The 23,140-nt window shown below is 57.0% G+C and overlaps 2 protein-coding genes across 19 annotated transcripts in view; one reads left to right on the top strand and one right to left on the bottom strand.

Annotated features, from left to right (window-relative positions):
- The window catches only part of DSCAML1 (DS cell adhesion molecule like 1), a 100,948-nt gene extending 91,548 nt beyond the window's left edge, over window positions 1-9,400 (top strand). For all 5 annotated transcript variants that reach the window (XM_080567639.1, XM_080567640.1, XM_080567641.1 and 2 more), the window contains 14 exons: window positions 157-296; window positions 1,780-1,933; window positions 2,129-2,246; window positions 2,353-2,516; window positions 2,605-2,703; window positions 4,130-4,318; window positions 4,732-5,019; window positions 5,105-5,260; window positions 5,406-5,436; window positions 5,650-5,768; window positions 6,028-6,180; window positions 6,338-6,532; window positions 6,834-7,145; window positions 8,725-9,400. In XM_080567639.1, coding sequence (XP_080423765.1) covers window positions 157-296; window positions 1,780-1,933; window positions 2,129-2,246; window positions 2,353-2,516; window positions 2,605-2,703; window positions 4,130-4,318; window positions 4,732-5,019; window positions 5,105-5,260; window positions 5,406-5,436; window positions 5,650-5,768; window positions 6,028-6,180; window positions 6,338-6,532; window positions 6,834-7,145; window positions 8,725-9,170 — 2,564 coding nt within the window. In that variant the 3' untranslated portion in view covers window positions 9,171-9,400. The remainder of the gene's footprint in view (window positions 1-156; window positions 297-1,779; window positions 1,934-2,128; window positions 2,247-2,352; window positions 2,517-2,604; window positions 2,704-4,129; window positions 4,319-4,731; window positions 5,020-5,104; window positions 5,261-5,405; window positions 5,437-5,649; window positions 5,769-6,027; window positions 6,181-6,337; window positions 6,533-6,833; window positions 7,146-8,724) is intronic.
- A 2,358-nt stretch (window positions 9,401-11,758) lies between these two features.
- CEP164 (centrosomal protein 164) overlaps window positions 11,759-23,140 on the bottom strand; it is a 47,820-nt gene continuing 36,438 nt past the window's right edge. For 12 of the 14 annotated variants that reach the window (XM_080567634.1, XM_080567622.1, XM_080567635.1 and 9 more), the window contains 5 exons: window positions 23,023-23,089; window positions 22,379-22,501; window positions 16,219-21,453; window positions 14,867-14,918; window positions 11,759-13,154 (listed from right to left, as the gene is read on the bottom strand). In XM_080567634.1, coding sequence (XP_080423760.1) covers window positions 21,354-21,453; window positions 22,379-22,501; window positions 23,023-23,089 — 290 coding nt within the window. In that variant the 3' untranslated portion in view covers window positions 11,759-13,154; window positions 14,867-14,918; window positions 16,219-21,353. The remainder of the gene's footprint in view (window positions 13,155-14,866; window positions 14,919-16,218; window positions 21,454-22,378; window positions 22,502-23,022; window positions 23,090-23,140) is intronic. The other 2 variants (XM_080567630.1, XM_080567629.1) reach the window with 2 other exon arrangements.

The raw sequence follows: 23,140 nt of genomic DNA, 5'->3' as shown, positions 1-23,140 counted from the left end.
TAACCCAACAGCCTTCCTGTGGGCAGGGGGCCAGAGCCACCCGTGGAGAGGTGGCCGTGACCCAGGGCTGGCCGTGCTGTCTTGCAGGCAGGGGGGTGCAAGGGGCCCCCCGGTCCCTCCTGTGGCCCCGGCTCTGCCACACTCTTGCTCCTTCAGTTCCAGGTCCCCCGGCTGGCATCAAGGCTGTGCCATCCTCAGCCAGCAGCGTGGTGGTCTCCTGGCTGCCCCCGGCAAAGCCCAACGGCATCATCCGCAAGTACACCATCTTCTGCTCCAGCCCCGGCTCGGGGCAGCCGGTGAGGGCACGGGGATGGGGACGGGGCTGGGGACGTGCCCTGGTGTCCTGGGCAAACGTGGCAGGAGGCAGGAATAGGATTACGGGGACCTGCCCCAGCTGCTGCAAGGGGGATGATGCAGGTGGGGCCGTGCATCCAGCCTGTGACAGCTCAGGGGTGTCTGGGGAAAGGCCCCCATGGGTGCTCTGTTAGTCCCATCAACTATCTGTTGCCTCCTGCCGGCGTTTCTCCACTCCTCACTCACTCCAGAAGGGGAAATATGCAAGCAGCTGACCAAAAATAAAATAGAAATTAAACCTGGTCCCATCCCTCCTTCACGAGGGAGAGGTTGATGGGAGGTCTGCAGACTAGTGCTTATCAAAAGCTCCTTCTCAAACTCATTTCACTATCTGAGCCTCTGGTTTCCAGGGCAACATAATCTTTTCATCAAAGCAACTGGTAAAACCACTGGGATCCGATATTGTTTTCTTGGCATCTTGTCAAAACTGTCATTTGGTTAAAAAAAATTATGTATACTATACAATATTCATATAGGTGTCTGCTTGTGGGGTACATTTACATCCGCGGGCCCCACAAGGGTGCGCGTTTGCGGATGATGAACATGCAGCTGCCTGCACGCAGCCGTGTTTGCACACAGAGAGAACGCATCCATCCATCCATCCATCCATCCATCCATCCATCCATCCATCCATCCATCCATCCATCCCGAGCAATAGCCCCTTCGGGATCGAGTGCCTGTCCCCCTGCCTCATGCTGACAGGCTAAGGACAGCAGGACGGTGCTCTCAGGGTGGTTCTTCCCCACGTGGCATGGTTTGTACAGGGAGATGTGGCCCCAGTGCAACACAAACCAGCAGAGAGCTTGTGTTCTGCCTCGTCGTGGGGTTGGGAGCCAGACCATGCCGGAGGAACCCCCACAGGGTCGGGACAGCCGCTGCGTTGGCTGCTGGTGATGCTGAGACAAGCCCCTGTGGGATTTTGGGGACCCCCTCCCTGCTGCCCCCCAGTGCAGAGGGGTTCGGCTGCCCAGCTGGGCCCTGCCCCGCGCCCTGCTGCAGCCCAGGGCAGCGTCGTTTCCCTGGAACTAACCACGCCGTCGCAGCCATCTGTTCCTCGCGATCTGGCCTGGGCTCCCTGGAGAAATGACGACACCAGCCGGCTCACGCGGGCATTGAGAAACGCCGAGCGGGGCTGAACGGCTTCTGGGGAGCAAAGCCCCAGCACCCCGAGGAGAGCTGGGTGGGGTGGAGGGCGCCCAGGGACCTCCTTTGCCCTCTGCCAGGCGATGGGAGCGAGGGCTCGAGCCTGCTGGCGGTGGGGATGTGCTGGTACCAGTGCTGTGGGGATGCCGGGGTGCAGGCAGCTGGCCCACGAAGAGCTTTTCTCCACTGACAGCTCAGGTAGTTTTGCCCAGGCTGGTTGTGCTGAGGGCGATGCAGCCGAGGGTCTAACAGTGGCTGTGCCCCCTCCTGCCCCCCTCCCAGGCCCCCAGCGAGTACGAGACCAGCCCCGACCAGCTCTTCTACCGCATCGCCCACCTGAACCGCGGGCAGCAGTACATGCTCTGGGTGGCCGCCGTCACCTCCGCCGGCCGCGGCAACATCAGCGAGAAAGTCACCATCGAGCCTGCCGGGAAAGGTACGGGGGGGATGGGGACCCTAAGAGGCTGTGCCTGGCACCCGGGCAGCAGGGACACGCCGGGGCCACCGGCTCACTGCGGGGACGAGCGTCCTGGTCCCACGCAGAGGCTTGTCCCTGGGTGCCCCCTGTCCCGGTAGTGCCTTGGGGCTCAGCTCTCGGTACAAGCCTGGGGTCTGCCTCCTTGCCCCCCAGCCCCGGCCAAGATCATCTCGTTCGGAGGCACGGTCACCACCCCTTGGATGAAGGACGTGAGGCTGCCCTGCAATTCGGTGGGGGAGCCGGTCCCCGCCATCAAGTGGACCAAGGACAGGTACCGAGTGCCAGGCAGCCCCTGCCACGGCGCGGGACAGGGACCGGTGCCGGGTGCCCCGTGCCTGTCCCGTGCCAGGCTGAGGCCCGCTGTCCCCTCCCGGCAGCGAGGACTCTGCCATCCCCGTGACGGTGGACGGCCACCGGCTGATCCAGGCTAACGGCACGCTGGTGCTGCGCTCGGTGAAGGCCGAGGACTCCGGCTACTACACCTGCACCGCCACCAACACCTGGGGCTTCGACACCATCATCATCAACCTGCTGGTGCAAGGTGAGGGGCGCCGGTGGGGCGCAGCGCCGGCTGCCTTGGGGGGAGGAGGTTTGGGGCGGGTGCTCACGGGGGTTTGCGCTGTCCCCAGTGCCCCCGGACCAGCCGCGCCTGACCGTGTCGAAGACCTCGGCTTCGTCCATCACGCTGGCCTGGATCCCTGGGGACAACGGGGGCAGCTCCATCCGAGGTACGTAATAACGAAGGGCACATCACTAATTACTCAGGTGCTGGTGGCCAGGGCCAGCCCCAGTGTTGCCTCCACATCTCCCAGAGCTGATGCGGATCTGAGCACCCCAGAGCAGGATTTGTGCCCCGGTGTCTGCCGTCTCTGGGAGGCTGGGGGCTTCAGGAGGGCCCCAGGACCATCCCTGCTTTCCAGAGCCTCCTTTCTGCTCTGATTCATCTAATGAATTATACTTTGAAACAGCTGCACACCAAGGGGGGAGCAGGGAGAGGGGAAGGAGACCTCGCTTACAATTAATTAAAAGCATGAAAGTAATTACAAGCAAATCTCCCCAGCCAGCAGCCTTTCACTCCAACGGACTCTGTTGATAAATTTGGTTATAATTGGATTAGAAATATTAAAAACATGCTGCATCTACTAAATAAATAAATACCAGGTGGCAGGCACCAGGGGTGCCGGGTGCTGCGGGGTGCCTGGGTGGGCGTCCACGGGGCTGGGAAATCTTGGGGGGGGGGGAACGGAGCCTGCCCAGGGCAGCCCCGGGTACACCCCCAGGTACTCCCGGGGTGCCTGAGCTCAGGCAGGTGCAGGAAGGCTCCGGTGCAGTGCACAACACTTCGTTCTGCTCGTGGTGCACACGCAGCAGCAGAAAGCCTTCCTGCCTGCTATTTTTGCTGGAGAACTGGCAAAGAAAAAAATGCAAAAATGGCCAAATCCGGTGATGCAGCACGGAATTTGGGAATTTTTGCATAGCCAAAAAGGTCAGAACAGTCAAAGTCGTGGTTCCCACAGCAACAGGGTCGGGCCTGATCCACGCCTGCTGCAGGGCGTTTGCGTCCTGGCTCCACAGGTGTCCCCGCGCCGGGCAGGCAGCGCCCGCTGCCGATGCCAGGCACGCATCCAGCGCCGGGTGAGCGGGTCTGTGCCGCGCCAGCGTGCTCGGCAATGCGGCACCTTGTCCCAGCTGCCGTGCACACGTGTGCCTCTCCCTGGGAAAGCCCGGAGAGCCGCTACCAGGCATCTTGTTGACGGCAGCGTAACAGGTTTGTTCATCTAGGACACGGTGTGCTTCCTAATACTCTTAATCATGTGAAAGGAGGCGGCGTTCGATGACAGAAGCAACTTCCTAGCAGCTTCCCAAGGGAGCTAGTTAATTCTGCCTTTCCCTTTATAGCCTCGCACCAATCAATCACGGTTCGCACTCCCCGCGCTCCCGTGCAAAAACAAGTAATTGGTGTTGTGCTGGTGGTGCTGGATATGGGCACGGACCCCGAGCTGCTCCCTGCAGCCCCTCGCACCGGGCCAAGGAGCTGCCTCCAGCCTGGGGATGGAGCTGGGGATCGGGCTCCCCGGGGAGGGCACTGCAGGAGCTCGGTGCTGGCCCAAAGCCGTGGCTGCAGGCACCGTTCCCCTTGTCCCCCACCCCCAGGCTTCGTGCTCCAGTACTCGGTGGACAACAGCGAGGAGTGGAAGGACGTCTTCATCAGCTCCTCGGAGCGCTCCTTCAAGCTGGAGAGCCTCAAGTGCGGCACCTGGTACAAGGTGAAGCTGGCGGCCAAGAACAGCGTGGGGGCTGGCCGCATCAGCGAGATCATCGAGGCCAAGACCCACGGCAGGGGTGAGCCCCGCGGGGCGGGGGGGAGCTGGGATTTACTGCTGGCTAGGGGCAGATAAACCCCCCTACCCTCTGTAACCCTTGGCGAGGAGGTGGCAGCGAGTAGCTTTGACCAGAGATGAGAGATTTCTGCCTTGGCCGATGACCTCTGCCATCGTACATCACTGTGCTGCGGCACCAAGGAGCCTGCTCTGGCTGGGAAGCCCCAGGGCTCCCTGCCGTGCTCTCGCTGGGCAGCTCCACGTTTCCATGCTGCACCCCAGGGCCCTTTTCCTCCCTGCTTTGCCCCTTCCTCTGCTGTTTTTGGCTTTATATTTTTGTCCTGATGTAAAAAGCAGGGGATGGGGATGCCGGCAGAACGGGGAGGCCGTGGCCGTGTCCTCCGCGGCGGCCCGCTGACGGCTCCTCTCCCGCAGAGCCCTCCTTCAGCAAGGACCAGCACCTCTTCACCCACATCAACTCCACGCACGCCAGGCTGAACCTGCAGGGCTGGAGCAGCGGGGGCTGCCCCATCACCGCCATCGTCCTGGAGTACCGGCCCAAGGGCAACTGGGGCTGGCAGAGCCTGCGCACCAACAGCTCCGGGGAGCTCTTTCTGACCGAGCTGCGCGAGGCCACCTGGTACGAGCTCCGCATGAAGGCCTGCAACAGCGCCGGCTGCGGCAACGAGAGCACGCAGTTCGCCACGCTGGATTACGATGGCAGTGAGTGGGGGGGGCCGGGCCGGGGGCCGTGCTGCCCGGGGGGGACACGCTGGGAGCGCTGACCGCCCGCCCGCCTCTGCTCCAGGCACCATCCCGCCCATCAAGTCGGCCCAAGGGGAGGGGGACGACGTGAAGAAGCTCTTCACCATCGCCTGCCCCGTCATCCTGGCCACGCTGGGGGTGGCCCTGCTCTTCATCATCCGCAAGAAGAGGAAGGAGAAGCGGCTGAAGCGGCTGCGAGGTGAGAGGCGCGGGGCCCAGGGGCACTGCCCACAAAGCACGGCCCCAGACCCATGTACATCTATACCAGCATGTTATGGATGAGGTCTCAAAAAGCTTCCTTTTTTCCCAACCCCCCCCCCTTTTTTTTTTTTCCTTTCCCACAGATGCCAAGAGCTTGGCAGAAATGCTGATCAGGTGGGTCCCGTTCACAGGCTGTTGGGAGGGGATGCTGGGCAGCCCTGGGCTGCTTATAAAGCCCCGCTGGGAGCTGAGTTGGCTGCTCACAGGGTGCTGGTGGGGGCCAGAGGGCTGCAGGGGCTGGGGAAGAGCTGCTGAGCCCGTGCCAGGCTCGAGCCACAGGGGCTCTCCCCAGTAATCGCCGGGTCTGCGTCCCCTCTTACCTCGCAGCAAGAACAACCGCAGCTTCGACACGCCGGTGAAGGGCCCCCCGCAGGGCCCCCGCCTGCACATCGACATCCCCCGCGTGCAGCTGCTCATCGAGGACAAGGAGGGCATCAAGCAGCTGGGTAAGCACCCTGCCCTCCCTCAGCAGCACCTGGCTGGGGAGGGATGAGAGCCAGGGGTGGGCACAGCCCGCCCCGTCCCTGCATTGTCCCCTTGGCACAGCCCCATGGGTCTGGGGGCAGGTCTGGGGGGGCTCTGGGGCGCAGGAGATGCCCCTCACCAGCTGGGGAATGCCTTGGATGAGCTGGGGAGGGGCTGGCAGGCAGCTACAACAGACACCTCGCTACGGAAAGAGCTCTGAGCCGCTGCTGCTTCCCGCAGGAGATGACAAAGCCACGATCCCGGTGACAGACACCGAGTTCAGCCAAGCCGTAAACCCCCAGAGCTTCTGCACAGGCGTGTCGCTGCATCACCCTGCCCTGATCCAGAACACGGGGCCGCTCATCGACATGTCGGACATACGCCCGGGCACCAGTAAGTGCTGGGCTGGGGGCACTGGGGGCAGACAGCGCTGGGCACCCCCCGGGTGCTGCCATGGCTAAAAGCAGCTGCAGGCAAGGCAGAGGGAGCAGGCAGCGCTGCAGTGAGGTGGCTCTGACTGAGCCTGCGTGACCCTGCCACCATTTCCTAGACCCTGTGTCAAGGAAGAGCATCAAGTCCGCGCACAGCACCCGCAACCGGTACTCCAGCCAGTGGACCCTCACCAAGTGCCAGGCGTCCACGCCGGCGCGCACCCTCACCTCGGACTGGCGGACGATGGGCTCGCAGCACGGCATCACCGTCACCGAGAGCGACAGCTACAGCGCCAGCCTCTCCCAGGACACAGGTACGAGCGAGTACAGGGCATTGCAGGGTTAGGATGCACTGTTAGGGGAAATAATATTCCCTGCGGTGGGGCTGTGCCCAGCCCAGGTGAGGCAGGACCCTGCTGCCATCTCCCTGTCCTCGCCAGGGGCTCCTTGGTGGCTCCTGAGCCCCAAGGGCTGTCGGGTGCTGGGGAGGTCTGGCTGGGTGCACCACTTCAGGGACACGTTCCCCAAAGCAGAGCGGGACAGGCAGCATCAGTCCCGGGGCAGGCAGCATCAGTCCCGGAGCAGGCAGGTGTCTGACGCGTCCTCCCTCCGCAGACAAGGGCCGGAACAGCATGGTGTCGACGGAGAGCGCCTCGTCCACCTATGAGGAGCTGGCGCGCGCCTACGAGCACGCCAAGCTGGAGGAGCAGCTGCAGCACGCCAAGTTCGAGATCACCGAGTGCTTCATCTCCGACAGCTCCTCCGACCAGATGACCACGGGCACCACCGACAACGCCGACAGCATGACCTCCATGAGCACCCCGTCGGAGCCCGGCATCTGCCGCTTCACCGCCTCCCCGCCCAAGCCCCAGGACAGCGAGCGGGGCAAGAGCGTGGCCGTGCCCATCCCGCACCGCGCCAGCAAGAGTACGTAGCACGGGGTCTGGGCATGGCACATCAAATATGAGCACAAAGGTACCACGAGGTGGTTCCTGCAAAGGGACAGGGAGAGGAGATGGGGAAAGAATCCTTTTTTTGGATCCCTTTTTTCCTCCCTGCGCAGTAACTGGGTTTTACCGTCGTGATTCTTAAGTGTTTATTTACATGAAACTCCAAATTCTCTGTATATTGTAGTACACTCATGTCAGAATCTGTTGGATTGTGTCAGACTCTAATTGACGTTAATATGGTCTGTCAGCTTCTGATGCACACCAGGAGGGTGTAAGAGATTCTGGTAGAACCCAGCAGAACATTCAGAGGTTGAGACGGAACCCAAAGGGATATCAGAAGTCCTTAAACCCTCCTGTATTTTAATCAACTCTGTAAGACTGTTTTATTGCAATCTGTTGGACCGTTGAATCTATAGAAGTCCTTTAGAATCTGTCAGAATCTCTTGCAGCCTAATAGGTTATAATAGATTCTGACAGATCCTACTAGGTTTTAAGTGGCTCTGTCAGATTATGAAACAAATATATTAGATTCTGACAGACCGTGTCCGAACCTCTTGCAACCTAACGGAGTAATAGGTTCTGACTAAGTCTGCTGCGTGCTCCATCTTCCAGATTCCAGGAGATTCTAACAGGGATTTTTCAAAGCTTGCAGCAGATTATCCGAGACATTAACAGAGTGTAATGGAATTCACCGGAGTCTGATGCGTGGTAGCAAATATTGCTTCGTATGTTAAATCTAGCAGAATCTGTCGCAATCATTCCATATCGAGGAGATCGGGACAGATTTTGCCGGATTCTAACAGCCCTAGTGAAATGTGGCCGGATATTGCAGGGGGACAGATGTGGCCAGCTGTTTGCCACTGCTGGGCTTTGGTTCCAGATGTGGCCAGATGTTTGCAAGCCGTACAACAACTGTGGCAGGGGCGGGCCCATTTAGAGCTGCAGCCAGATGTTTCTGGCAGCTGTGCCTCTACCAGACGTGTCCAGATGTTTCCAGATGCTGCACAGCTGCAGCCAGATGTCTCCCAGCATAGCCAGAGGTTTGCAAGATGACCCCACACACTGAAGAAACGCAGCCAGGCGGTGAAACAGGGGGCTCAGCCACAGATAGATGCTAGGCCCATGGGTAAAACCACCAAATCTGGTGTTTTTCTGTCGGATGAGCTCAACATCTGCCAGGTGTCAGAGGTGGAGGCACAAGGACCTTGTTCCTTGGGATAAGGCACTGGCCAGGACGCATTATTGAACACGGAGCACATTTGACACGGTATCGCAGCAGAAACGTTACAGCATCACAGAATGTTAGGGATTGGAAGGGACCTTCCAATACGTGGCATCGAGTAATGCACTGTTACACTGTGATAACTATTACTATTACAGTCCCTTTTTTATCGCTGCCATGTCTGTAGTGAAACACGACAGGCGCAGCGCATGCTGCACGCCCCAGCCCTAGGACAGCGCACGCCACCACGTCCCCGTGGCACCGTCCCAGTGCTGTGCAGCCTTAGTTAAGCACCTGCACAGGACCTCGCCCTCACCCCCCTTTCCTCTTGCAGGCGACTACTGCAACCTCCCGCTGTACGTCAAGTCGGAGGCCTTCTTCCGCAAGCCCGACGCCCACGAGCCGTGCCCGGTGGTGCCTCCCCGGGAAGCCTCCATCCGCAACCTGGCCCGGGGCTACCACCCGCCCGCCCGGCACCTGACGCTGGAGCCCGGCACCAAGCCCCCGGGGCTGCCGCCCCCCACCTCCGCCACCACCTTACCTCAGAGGACTCTCCCCATGCCCACCCCGGCCGGCACCGCCGCTGCGCCCGCTGCTGCGCCCGCTGCTACCGCCGAGCCCCCCACGGCCGCCGCCGCCGCCCCCGCTGAGCCGCGCGCACCCACGCACTCCAAAGTGGGGGGCTCGCGGGACTCGCTGCTAGAAATGAGCACGTCGGGCGTGGGCAGGTCTCAGAAACAGGGGGCTGGCGCCTACTCCAAGTCCTACACGCTGGTGTAGGGCAGCGCGGGCACCGCCACGGACTCAGCTCCTCCCCGGCGCTATTTCTATTTAAGTCACGGACTTGTACATAAGGAACTCTTTTGTATAAATGAAACTATTTTCTTCTTCTCCAAACAGAAAAAGAAACCAGGGCACAAAGAATTTGATGTTACAGATTAAAAAAAAATATAATATATATGTAAACATATATATATATTTCACATCATTTTGAAAGGGGCACAAGGAAAGACTCAGCGACTTTTTTCCCTGATCTCGTCGGTGGTTTTTGACAAAGGAACGTCTCAAAGACATTGCATGCTATTTTACTGTTCTGAAAACAACAGGAGTTGCTTCAATTTGCAAATGCTTATGTGTTAATACCTTTTTCTATGAAAAAAAAACCAGCGCTGTGTGCAATAAAGGTTATGTTTATATGTGGGTGTTTCTTAAGTGGCCGGAGGAGCGCTTGGTGGCACTGGGTTAGGGACAGGACACCGCGGAAGGGAAGGGGGCAGCGAGCAGCCTGGGTGCCATGGAGGCAGGGAAAGGCTGGGAGCAGGGTGCCGGGCTGGTACCCCGCAGCAGAACACCCCAGCACCCAGAGCCCCCGGCCAGCAGCGCCCGGTCCCCCCTGCACCCAGCCCAGAACGTTGCACCAGCGAGGAGCCCCAGGCCAGCTCGGCACAGAGCAGCGAGCCACCAGCAGCTCCCCCGGGGCACCCAGACCATGGCACAGCACACCGAGTGGATGCAGCACACCGTGGTGAGCCCGTCGCAGCACAGCAAGGCAAGAAGCAAGGCGAAGAGCCCCCCCCATGCAGCAGCAACGTGCGGTGAAGCGCAGCGCTGCGCCAGGTCGGGGTGTGTGGCAGCACAGCCGGGCACGATTCTGCCCGGCTCCCTCGAGGCCACAGCTCGTGGGGACGTGGAGCACGGCACCCCATGGCCGGGCTGCACCAGCTACGAGCAGCCGAGCACAGCACAGCATCCTGCTCCAGCATCCTGCCCCGATGAGAGCAGCTGGAGCCGAGGCAAGCAGCACGTCAGCACCACCGCCGGCAGGGCTGGCAGCCTCCCGCGCCTGCCCCTGCTGCCCGAGAGGGCAAACATAGCAGAGGACTTACGGACAGGCTTCCCCAAACTAGAACCTCGCCATCCAGGGGAGGTTCTGCTGCTATTTTAAGTCTAATCGGCTCCCTGCCTTTGTTTCCTCAGTGCCTCTAATTTATCAGCCAGTACTTTAAACAACTGTGCACTTCTCCATGCTTGTTACCCGCTGGTCCCATTTCTCATTTCTTCCTTACAGCGAGCAGACGAACTTTCTGTTTCACCTTAACTCACCTTTTTCTCCTTAAAAGAAAAAAAAAAGAAAAAAACACTCTTGAAAGAAATGGTGTTTAACAGTTATAATCAAGTGCTACAGATTTAACTTTGTACCTCTACTAGATTTTTATTTTAAGTGAACGAAGAAATGGGATGTGTGACCGGCCTTGCTGGTGCCATGACCTTCCATCTCAGCTCCCAGCTTGCAGTCCCAGCCCCTGCTGGTGTCGCTGCACCGCTCAGCAGATCTTGCCGTGCCCCTTGGTTGTCTGAGTCAAACAACTCCTTAAACCCAGGGAAGCTGAAAATGCCTTGGCAGTAACCGGGCAGCTGCTTCCTCTTGGGGGGCCCAGAAAATGAGCTGTTAGGACAAGGTCTTGTGCCCATTCTCATCAGTTTTGGTGCTTATTCCGGTAACATTCCGTGCACGAAAAGGGGTTGGGATTCTTCTGCAGAACCTCTTTTTTTTTTTTTTTAAATGTTAATCCCAAGATCTGGTGTGAATAGGATTTACTTCTACACGTTTTTCTTATTCATTCAACTTTAACAGGTTTTCGGAGACAGAAAAAAAAAAAAAAAGGCATTTTTCCAAGTTAGCATGCAAGGAGGGCATGGATTTTGTCCAGCGTTTGTACACATAACATGAGCAAGGCAATTTAATGCTGCAGATCACGTTATGCGGCTCTGACATGGTCTCTTAGGACCTCAAAGAGTTTATTTGGCTTGCTGCAAGGTAAGTCATCAAGGGACAATACCAGGGAGCCAGAGGCTGGCAGACGCGCAGCGAGCAGTCAGCGGTGACTCGGCCTTTCCTTCGTCCGCAGATTCCCAAAAAGCACCCGGCTGCACCTCCTGCTGCCCTCCTGCCCTGCCCTGCCGCCCCCCTCGCAGCCCCTCCAGCGAACCCAAGGATCCGCACGCAGCGGCCGTGGCTCTGTCTGGAAGCGGGGTCTGTCTGACAGCACCTGCCTTCAACAGAGGGGAACCAGCCCTGCCCCTTCTGGCTCTCCCCACCAACAGGGGAAAGTGTTGACAAGCAAACTAGCGCCTTTCTAAGACTGCAAGAATAGTTCAAGTGCATGTTAAACTTCAAACCCTTCTCCTGGTACAGACTTTACATGGAGCCAAGCCCCCCCCCCCCCCCAATCTCAAAGCTGTGTTACAGCGCGGCAGCCATGCAGCACCTCTGAAATGTCAATCCCAGACTTTAAATAGAAGAGGCAAGAAAAGGCAAGTGTGTTCTCAGCTGCGAGAGTAAGTGGATTAGCAAGATAAAAAGAACAACAGATTAACGTGGCTTTATTATAATCGGCTAGTACAGATTTTCTTCTACATCTTCGCAAGAATTCTCCACTTTACCTTCCCCAGCACTTACAGACCGTGGCTTTGCGTCGTTCATTAACAGAATTCTAACTCCCAGCACTTGACCAGCACGCCACCCCAGCACGCCCTCCGCTCCTTGCGAACCTGCTGCTCTTTATTCTCCCCTGGGACGCACCAAAGCTCACCGCTGCGCGCAGCAATGAACCAGGAGCTGAAGAACACAGTTGCTTCAAGCCATGCTAGCCAAACTTTGCCTCCAACAGGAAACAGGCAGCAAACCCTTCCCCCTGAGCACCTATTGTGCCACAGCACACTCAGTCTCCTCATCAACCTCCCAAACAATCCCTGGTGTCCCAGTCCTGCTCCTCCCATCTCTGCTTTTATTTTCCCCTCTTTCTCAAGAACTCTGCACACTACGAAAGCCAGTACTCAGAAATAGGTGCTAAAAAACGTGATCACCTTGGGCCCTGTCCCTGCCAGACCTGGAATATGTCCCTGTTCAACTCATGGCCTGGGTGACGGTTTGGAGCAAAAGACCAGAACGGGACAGTGGCTGGTAACGGGCAGCTGCCCCAAAGCCTGGTGTTAACAGAGGGCTGCCTTGGGAAGGAAAAGCAGGTTCAGCCCCAGCACGTGCAACCACAGGAGACAGTCTCACCCCCATTCCAAAGCCAAGACACCCAGAGCTCCCCAAGAAAAGCAAAAATCAGCTCACACTCAGCACGTGGCACGCCTCCTGCTCCCCTTTCTGCCTGGCAGCACCCCGTTCCCAGCCAGCTTGTAGGCACCGCGTTGGGTCAGGGAAGAAAGGTGTTGTTCCACCTCGGCTCCAGCTGCAAAGTGTAGGCACGGAGCTGTTGTGAGCAGAACGAGCCCCAGCTGGGCAGCTGGCCGGGCACAACAGCTCTCAGCCGTGCAGCTCCAGGGCCTGCCACCGTGCAGCTGGGGGTGCTGCCATCAGGGAAAGGCCTGTAAGTGCCAGCGCTGCTGGGCACTGAGGTCCCAGCCAAGAGCCCCTTGCTGGTGGTCCCTGGCTACAGGGCAGTGCTGTCTGGGGAAGGAAGGAGCCACCAGGACCCCACCGACCCGCAGCCAACACCAACAGCAGAGCGCCTACAGCTGTGCATGCACCAAGAGCTACGTATCGGGTTCACGGTCACCACGGCCACAAATCTCGCTGGGGTACACAACGGACAAGAGGAGGGATGGTGCGGGGCGTGGGCGGCCAAGGCATCTACTTCTTCTCCTGCTTCTGCTGCTGGTACCTCCTGAAGTGGGTCTGGATGGTGACAGCCGCCTTCTCTGAAGGGTCGCTGAAGAACTTGCTCTCGCTGCTGGCGTCAGGGGTGACGTTGCCTAGGATGACAAGCGAGCGTCACGGCGAGCACAGGCGGTGCTGGTGGCCCTGAACACACCGCCTGCTCGCACCAACAGGGCTCGGCCCCCGGCTTGCAGAGGCAGCACGAAACCACGACTCCGCCAGCTCACGGAGAGCAGAGGGAGACGGAGCAGGGAAACGGGAGGCATGGAAAAGCCCAGCCTCCCTGGCAGCACTAAGCCCTCTATTTACACAGCTTTACTCCCCGAAGACCTCAGCTTCCCCACGTTTAATCACCAAGTATGATACTCACTTACTTTCACACACACAAATAAGATTAGAAAAAAAGCCCGGCACTGTACAGCAATAAAGCTCTCATGCTGATAAATGGGAGCCCTCCCCACTCCATGCTTAATGTGGCATTAGGGAAGTATTGTGAAATTCAACAGGAACTGAATCAAAGCCACTCAGCAGTGCTCTTTTAACCAAGTGTGTCACCGCTAAGCACCCCCCGAGCAGCGATCAGAAATCCTGATGCCAGATGCTGCTGTATAAACTCACCAATGTCACCTGAACCCATTTTTATTCACATCCTAAAAGAAATTGCAAAGTAAAAAGATACATAAAAAAAAGTCCACATTGGGAATCGGCTCCCTCCTGCCCTGCTTAACAAGACACATTGTCAGCCGTAAATCCTGCCCGCTGCAAAAATCAAATGCCAGAGGCTGGGGAGCCACTGGGGGCATTTACTGCTCTATGTTTCCAGAAACAAGCCCCCAGCTGTGCGGGCTGCTGACAGCTCTGTGAGAAATGCACCGAGTAAAGGAGCTCGCAGGGCTCAGTACTGGCAGGCCCATCAATAACACCCCACCGCCAAACCCATGCGAGTGCCGCTGCCAGCCCAGAAAGCCCCGGGGACCTTCCCCTACTTGTGGGGCAGTGAAAGCCCCCGGAGCAGCGGGCAGGTCCGTCGGGGCTGCTGGTTCATTGAGAAGGAGAGCGCCCCGCGCTGCCACAGCGAGGTCTCCAGCTGCTCAGCACCCTGCCCGCTCCTGCCCGCAGCATCCGTCCCGGCCCTGTGCTGCCAGACGTCGCCGTACCTGCCTTTATCCGATTACTGGCCAAGTTGCTCTGAGAATAGAAGGGGACAAATCCTATTTGCCGAGCACTTGACTTCAGTAAAGCTGTCGGACTTAGAAAGAAGAGCAGAGAGGAGGAAAAGGGACAAACTCAGGGTGGTTTTGCCAGGCGGAGGAGAAGACGGGGGGGCTGTTCTGGGGACAGCCCAAGCCCTGTGATTCAGTGGGGCAGGTTGCATGGGAGGGGGGAGGCAGGGATCTGCAAACACGCACATATTTGCTGCTCTGTATTCAACTTTGTGATACTGGTGCCTTCACTCAATGATACTCCGTGTTTTAATGAACACGCCACCTTCCTTCCCATGCTCACGCACCCTCTTGGGGGTGGCAAGCAGGGGGCTGTCCCCAGGGAGAACTGACCACAGAAAGCGAAGTGAAGGAAAGGAAAAAAAATAAATAAAGGGGGCAAGGGGGAGGGAGGAGACTTCCCTCACACAAAGCTGACTTCCAAAATACCCCTTAATAATGTCACAGGGACAGATCTCGTGGAAGAAGAGACCCCAGGAAGGACCTAGGTACTGCAGTGCCTGTTCTGTCATGACCCCCAGTCTCACCAAGAGTTTCCCCCTCTGCTTAGACATTCCTTGTCTCCCCACCTGCCCCACACTCACCTTTCTCTCCAGAAACTGAGTAGATGCTGTTATGACGAGAGCTCCTGCCTCTCTGGAAAGGTAGAGAACAGAAATACAATCAGTTCCATCTCCAGGCAGAGGCAGTGGGAGCAGTCCCTGCCAGGCCAGCTGGGAAGCTCTGAGAGGGACAGGGCCAGCTTCCCTGAGCTTTCTGCTACCCATTCCCTTTGGGAACCTTGAAAATACTTACTGTTGTTCCCTTAAAGAGCATTACAGAGCACTGATTAATTAATTTGCATTTGTAAGAAGTCCTCCAAGGAGAATCAGCGAAGAGCTTTGTAACGAAAATCAGATCTGAGAAAGCTGCTGGTAACATCTCCGGGCGCACACTGGCACGGCCCAGCCTCACTAGGTGCGCACTGCAACCAGCACAGAAGCACCCTGGCAGGTTTGTTCCCTCAACTCCAGCCCCCACCGCAATACTGCAGCACCTGGGGTGTCAGGTCTGCCAGGGAATATTGTCAGCCCTGGAAGGTAACAGCTTGTTAATCCACAAAAGCGGTCCTACCTTTTTCAGCTTGCCCTGCCTCCTGGAATTCCCCCGCTCTCTGTCTTTCAAGGGAAAGCACAGATCTCTCCCCCTCGCCCAAGCCTTCTGTTCCGAGCAGGCTGTTTGTCAGCAGATGTTTGCTGCTCTTCACTGAGCTCTGCCCCAGCCACTGCCCCGGCTGCAGCTCCCGGTGCACGCCAAGCCCCCACTGACCGCTGCCAGTTCCCTTTGTGCCAGTCGAGGGCCACCCGGCGCTCACCCAGCCTGGCAGGACGCTCGGGGACCCTTCCCTTGCCGTCTGATTCAGGTGTCCCAGGCTGGCACCGCACTGCCAGAGAACAGCCTGGGGCTGCACAAGTCCCCCGCTGTCACCAGCTGGCACAGCACGTCCGAGCAGGGCACCGCACCCAGCGCCTCCCGCCCAGCCCCAGCGCACCGGGTGCTGAGCATCTGGGGCTGCCACGGATGGGAGCCAGCCCTGGCAGCGCATCGCTCACAGCCAGCGAGGGCTTCACGGAGCTGGCCCCAGGAGCTCTCAAGAGGCAGGCAAGGAGCACGGGGTGTCCCCTCGAGGACAGCTTGCTCTCAGTCCGCAGAGGCCGCCGTGCTGCTCTCAGCAGGCACCCCGCAGGGTTGATAACCCACGGCAGGTCCCTCCCGAGGCAGAGGGAGCAGGAGAGGAGAGAGGAGACCTGGAGAGGCTGGGACTTGCTGAAAAGTCACACGGGCAGAGCTGGCAACCAGGTTTTAAATAAGCTCTGGGACAGCCAGCGAACGAGCCCTCTCTCCCTATCTCTTGCCTTGGCTGACCACACGAGGAAACGAGGAAGGCAGCACTCACCTCGCTGTCCCGGCTGGTGCGGCGGCTCTGCGTCACGCACTGGATCTGCCAGGGCAGGGGCTGGTACACGAGGTAGGGCAGGGGCTCTTCACGGAACAGGCTGGTCCCGAGCTGGATGGAGAAAGGATGTGCAGCAGGTAGGAGGACAGGGGAGAAGCTGATGAGCAACTGAAAGAGCTGCAATTAAACAACACCAAGAGCTGCTCCCGCATACACATCACCGGGGATCACAGCCCCTGGTGACCTTGCTAACTGTGGTGATGCTCAGCTGCCCTTCCTGGCACCACGACGATGGGCGATTCCCACAGCTGCCCTCAAAAAAGGGGGTCCTGGACCCAGGAAAGGTACGGAGGTGGAGGATTTTGCTGCTGAGCTCTTAAGGGACAAGAACTAAAACTAAGGAAATTGGCAGAGCAAATACAGCCATCACGGGTAAGGCTGATGCCACGTGGCACCGTGTTAAGTACAGGTGGCCCAGACCTCACGCCAGGGTGGTCTGGGTTAGGGATGACAGAAGGATGTGCCCACCAGGGCAAGTACAGAGTTCTCTGCCTCTTCCCCCAGTCCTGAGTTGCTTCTCTAGGGCCAAGTGCTTTGCTACAACGACAGAAACCACAACGTGCACCCAAGCCACCACCGCGGCCAGCTCGTGGAGGACAAACAGAGCCACGGGGTCACGCAGCCACTGCCAGGGCCGAGAATCATCAGCAGTTCGTGGCACAGCCCCAGCTGTGCTGCAGGGAGCTTGGGGCACCTCAAGCCTGAAGAACCAGCCAAGCCTGGATTCCGCGCTGCCCACAAAATAACACACCCCTGGAAATAAGACAGAAAGCATCAAATCCTGCCTGCTGCCTGGCCAGCCCAGACTCACCTGTCCAAACGCTCTCACCACAAAAAACAGCGCTGTCATCAGGGTCGCCAGCATGGCTGGGATCTCCGAGGGGCTCCCACCGTCCTGGGAAGTCCGAGCTCTGGGAGCGACGCGCAACGGGCTGAGTAGCCGGCGACTGAAACGTCCCCTTCTGCAGCAGGCAGACTCCAAGCCCCTTAATGAGCTTAGGGCTCATGTTCATCCCGGCAGAGTAATCACCCACTGTCCTTTTGCTCTTCTAATCGCTGAATTTCTCCAACATACATGGTGCTGGCATTCCAGGAAAAGCAAATCCTCTTCTTCCCTACGTACATTTCAGGCCAGTACACTCCCACATGAACACAGCCCCCACACCTCAGAGCCATGGCACTCAGCAAACCTCCGCTGCTTGGACTGCTTCTCCGCAGGATTACAAAATCTCCCGTACCCAGTAGGCATCTATATATCAGATGGGATTTGGGGTTTCTCGGGGCCATCCTGTGCTCTCTGCACAGTCGTTACTTCAGGAGTGGGGTAGGGGACCAAGTGACGCGGTTGCTCCAGTTATCACCTGGAAAAACCTACAGGATGGGCTCGATTTCTGCACGGCCAGCAGATCCACACACCGCTCTTCCTGTGCCTACTCTGTCCCTCAGCTCCAGCCCTCCTCTCTCCCCAGCACGTGCAGCAGCCATCCTCCTTCCCTCCCAGCCCTCCCTCCGCAGGCAGGCACTGCTGTGCGCAGCAGCATCCACCCCAGCCCCTCCGCGTGCCCGCGTGCCCCACGCAGCTGAGGACCACGTTTGGCTTTTTGGCTCCAAGCATTTCGTGACTGCCAGAGTCCCCCAGCCGCCAGCCATCTGAACGTCGGGTTTCCAGCTAACAGCACGGGGCCCAGGGGAGTCAGAGCTAGAAGGATAAGGGCACGTGCCGAAAGGCTCTCTCCTCATCATTTCTGCCACCATCCGTGTTACACGTCTGCAGTCTCTCGGCACTGGAGAGCCCCCAGGCAGGGCGCAGAGGCAGCCTTCACTGCAGTGCTCGGAGACCAGACGAGCTGAGCCTTTAACCGGACCGCTTGAAAGAAAGCCCCAAAAGAGCAAACGTGCACAGCTGGAAGGGCTGGCTACGGGTGTCCCGGGGCTGCTGGAAGGAAGGAGGCAGGGGAAGGAATAAGCGCTGGGAAGAGAAAAGCACATCCCCAATCCTCCTTGGCTGACGGAGGGAACGTTACTCAGCGACCCAGCCACCAGGACTGCAGCAAGCACACCACGGCGGCAGCCGAAGCTCAGCCACCACCTGGGGGAAATTCACGACTGCTCCAAAAGGAAGGAAGAACTCTGCGGCAGCCACCAGCCTGCAGAGAGGACCAATTCTCACACACCCCGAGTTACCGGAGAGCGACTCCAGAGCAAGGCCCCGTTTTCCACGGGGGTGACCCGGCTCCGTGCCCCACGGATGAGCCCCCGCCAGCCACGGCAGAGCCACAGGGCACCGGGAGAGCCCCTCCGCCCGCCCTCCTTCAGCCCCAGCTGAGCTGGCCTTGGTCTCCTCCGGCACAGCGCCCGCCTTGCAGCCTTGACACGAAGCTCAGGAGGGAGATAACCATTGTAATGGGTCTGGATGACTGCTTTATGAAAAGGGCAGGCTACAAGCCCATGAAAAGCTGTCCTGCTGGCTGAAAGCCCCATGAAGAATTGCTTTTGTAGTTTTGTTTTTAGCTTTCTATCTGCCCCTGCATTTGCTACCGTGGCCAGACACTTAATAGAATAATGGTAATAAAGCTACAGCGAGCTGAAGTGGTCTTGAAAAATTGCCAGAAATGACCTTGACAAGACAAAACATGAAGCAGCCTGGAGACAAGTGAGGGGAAGATGTGAAAGGTAAGTACAAGCTGGCTATCGAGGGCTACAACAGCACAGCTCAACAAGGAAAAAATAAAGCTACAAATGTCACCATCATACAAAACAGGCTCATGTTGATTTAATTTGCTTACAAAACCAGATACAGCTATCACAAGTTTCAACAGGAAAGATAAACGTATTTGAAAACATATTATTGCTAAGGAAGCAGGCATTTCTCCACACTAATCCACGCTTCTCAGGACACAGACTGGGCGCAGCTACGTGGCTTTGCGGACAGTGTCCAAGAGACTGACAACCTCCCCGTGCTGCAGGAAGCCAGCACAGCGGGGTTACTACAAAATCAGCTGGAGCTACTGCCATGAGTTCCTCCAAGAGCTGGGAAACTAAAAGCAAAATCCCTGCGGATGGGGATTGGTGTAAATCCGACAGCAGACAGGAAATCTGCGTTTTGATCCATCCCTTCCTACGGAGGAGGGATTCCCCTGGCCAGCTGCCGTTCCCTGTGGTCACCTGAGGTCTCCTCGTTCGTCCAGGGCCAGTGCGAGCTGGCTAGGATTTCTTCAGCAAGGACACCAGTGTGACGGGGCCTACACAAGGACCACCCCTGCTTTGTTAGCAAGCAGGGGGCGAGAGGATCCATGGGGAGGCCTGAAGCCTCTAGTCAGACCCACAAACGGGAGCCTGGCCAGAAGATCCCAGGACAAAGGTGGGAGGAGGAATTCAGAAAATTTTAGAGCCCAGCAAAAAAAAAAGAAAAAAAAGTAAATACAGACATTCTTCTTGAGTTTTAAAATGTTCATCAAAAATATAGTTCTATTTGCATGTAAACATTCCCCTGCCACACTCACAGCATGAACTGTTCCAATGTTGTGCCAGTATACAACAACCAGGAAGCAAAGCAGGAGGGGGAGTTCTGCCTCACTTTGCTGCGCATCATTAGCCACACTGAGAAACACAAACAGCACTGAAGGGTGAAGAACAGCAACTTTACCATCCTCCCTGCATCAGCTGTCTCTAGAGAGAACGACTTTGAAGATGATTTCTCACAGATGGGATCCCTTGAAATGCAGACTTCCTCATCAGACAAAATGGCAAATGGTACAGCATTTTTTAAAGCATTAAATATTTAAAGTCAGCTTGGAGGAAAGACTGACAAAACAACCAAATACCACTTTTCCCACTTAGCAGTATGAAAGCCTCGCCTGACTTCTCCCCACTGGCTCGAGCAGCACCATCTGCCCCCTCGCAGCTCTGCGTTCCGCCAGGGTGCTGCCGCGCTCTGCGTAACGCCCCTCCAGCACCACAAGGACATCCACCCGGTGCGCAGAGCGATGTGCCACCTCCTCGTATCTGAGAGCAACACATCCCAACCCCTCAGCCTTGCTCCCAGCCACGCAAAGCCCTGGTTCGTGGCCTCGGGAGACTGCTCTCCCCGCAGCCCAGCAGAGCTGCTCCAGGAGCTGCTGCCCAGGTCCCAGGCTGGGCACCGAGGGCTCAGGTTTGCCTGCACAGCCCTGCTGCGTGGGAGCAGACCCCAGCTGCCGACCTCCGGATCCCTCTCCCCAGGGTACGGAAGGACGCAGGTGGGGCTTTGTCTCCTCTGAACATTCACACTAGGCTCAGAGCCCTAACAGCGCCTGCACCAGCAGGAACTGCTCCGTGCTCTCTTGCCATCCCTGCTCTGCATTGCCATCAGCACATTTGTAATACATGCGACGAGCTCCCACAGCACAGCTATGCTGTGCAGTTCTGGCCAGCCTGGCAGAAAAAGGAGGAAGCAGGGAGCTCTTTTCTAGAAAATCTGCCATGAAAGCCATCCCTGGTTTTGTTCCTATTGCTTCCATCCCAGAAGACAGGAACATTTTGCAGAGAGTTACAATCTACTATTCCCCAGTTATACCCCCAGACTCTACCCGTTTTGCTGTTCGTTCTCCCCTCCTCGTGCACTTGCCACAAAAGCCAGATGACTTGGCTCACCTGCAATTAAGCATTTGTGGGGCATCAGCGTGGGCTCATTTTCTGACACATTTCCTCCAGCAAAGTCTCAGACAGATTCACCTCCTCCCCCTTGACCAGTTACTCAAAGTCCTCCATGATTCACAGCTCTGCTTCATGATTGCTAGAATACTAATGAGAGAACTGTTGATTTATTGAAGCCCTGATATTTCACCACTGGATTAAACAGTCTATAAAGTATATTTGGACACATTACAGGATTAGAAGAATCCACCTGGGAAGTTCACTTCCTCCTTCCTCCACTCTCTCGTAAAGAGACTTTATTTCAAGGGCAGAGCACAAAGAACAGTGTTGGCTCTGACCAAACCCCAACAAATTGTTAGGGGGACTACACAGGCCCCAGCTACCACCTCTCCAGGTCCTGCACCCCGAGGCTGAGGGCTGAAAATGCCAAGTCCCACCTTTCAGTAATGGTACACTTTTATTTGTCTGTTTTCATCCAGTCCGAGCTGAAGTAGGCTGGGGCTGCTGGCAGAGGGCTTCTGTGCACCTGGGAAGAGAGGTCTGGCAGCTGGGTGAAGGAAAAGCGAGGCTTACACAAGGGATTAGCACGCATGAGCCAGGAGGCAGGACACGTACTGAGGGGCAGGAACCAGCCTTGCGCACACGTGCTGTCTTTAGCCTGCTGCATCCAAGTCAAATGGAATTAAAGAGGGATTATGGAATTCAAAGGAGCACTGTGCTCAGGACAGCGTGCGCTATCAGAGGCCCTGAGGGATTTGCTGCTAATATCAGTGTACACTGCAAAGGAGATACTTTCAGCCCCAGCATAATGCTGTTACAACACAAACCTGGAAACACTCCCATTAATAGCACTGCGAGGTTCCACTCGTTTTATCCAACCATACGCAGCTGGATGCCTCAGAAAACTGAGCTGGACAGGCTGAGCCCGGACCCTCCCTGCACGGCCACGTGGCCACCCCACATGTCAGGTCCATGCGACTCCTGGCGAGCCTCAGTTCAGGCACCGCCACCTCACCAAGGTGCTGCACCACACACGGAGCTGCCTCCGCTGTGCCTCATGGCTCCCTCATTGCAGGCGGCCTGCAGCAAAACCACTGACGCTGGCTGGGATTGTACCACCAGCACCAGCACCATGCCCTGCCTCCTCCTCCATTCTGCACTTCATTTTGTTATTTATTAAATTCTCACATGACCAGCTCCAGCTGCTGTGTATCACAGAACAACTGGGGACAGGGAGAGAGAGACTCTCAGTCAAGTACAGCTCAAAGATGGAAAAAACAGGTCACTCGTGCTGTAACTACTAAACAACATTCTTTTGCAGAACTGGACACTAAAATAGAGGCTAAGGCTTTGAAATTGCTGTTCAGTGCTTTAGAGCTCCTGATTCACTCACCTCCTGCTGTTCCCTCCTACCTGCTGCAGGAAGCTGGAGTGCAATTAGAGACCAAACTCAGGCAAAGGATACACCTTTGAATCCCTCTTGAAGTCTTCTAGCCATTTCTTGTTGGTCTCAATCATACCTTGAATACTCATCTTGTCTGACTCACAGCTCTGGAACTGGGAGTGCTGGAACAGGCGAATCTGCTCACTGTTGTCAGAGAGAGAAAGACGGTGGAAATGGGAAAAATGCCTAGACAGGAACAATCCTAGAGCTGAGAAAAAGTGAAGAACCTCTACAGAAAGAGCCACGGTTAGCAAGAAGTAACTTCTTATTGGCTCCAAACGTTCTGTCCAACCACATTATGGAGAAGACCTGCAGCAGCCACCCACTTTGGTCTGTGCAGCATCAGAAAGGCTCAGGTGGTAGCCTCCAGGATCACCTGTCACAGCAAAGCCAGCCTGAGTTCCACTTGGCCCATGGCTGGCACCCTTGGATCCTGCTCCTTTAATTAGGGTTAGCAGCACAACTCTGCAGGAAAGCTGCTGTTACAAGGCAGTGCTGAGCACGTGGCAGTGAATTGCTAACACTATCTAACTTACCTGCCTCATAGCCAGCTTATTTCATATAACAAGGTAGGTAAGAACAAAATCCTATCTGATCTATAAATTATTCCAGAGAAGTAAATGCAGCACAATGAAACACGAACACTTGAGGAAAAAGACCCTTACTCTGCAGGTACGTATCCCAGCTTGTTGTCCAGAGTACCGGAACTTCCGCTGAGTGATGGGAACCCACCTGGAAAAACAGACATTAAAAACAGGTCCCCCTGATCCAAATCAACAGTCT

Source organism: Anser brachyrhynchus (genome assembly GCF_964034855.1).
Source record: "Anser brachyrhynchus genome assembly, chromosome: 25".
Taxonomy (NCBI): domain Eukaryota; kingdom Metazoa; phylum Chordata; class Aves; order Anseriformes; family Anatidae; genus Anser; species Anser brachyrhynchus.
This window is presented reverse-complemented; position numbering and strand designations above follow the sequence as displayed.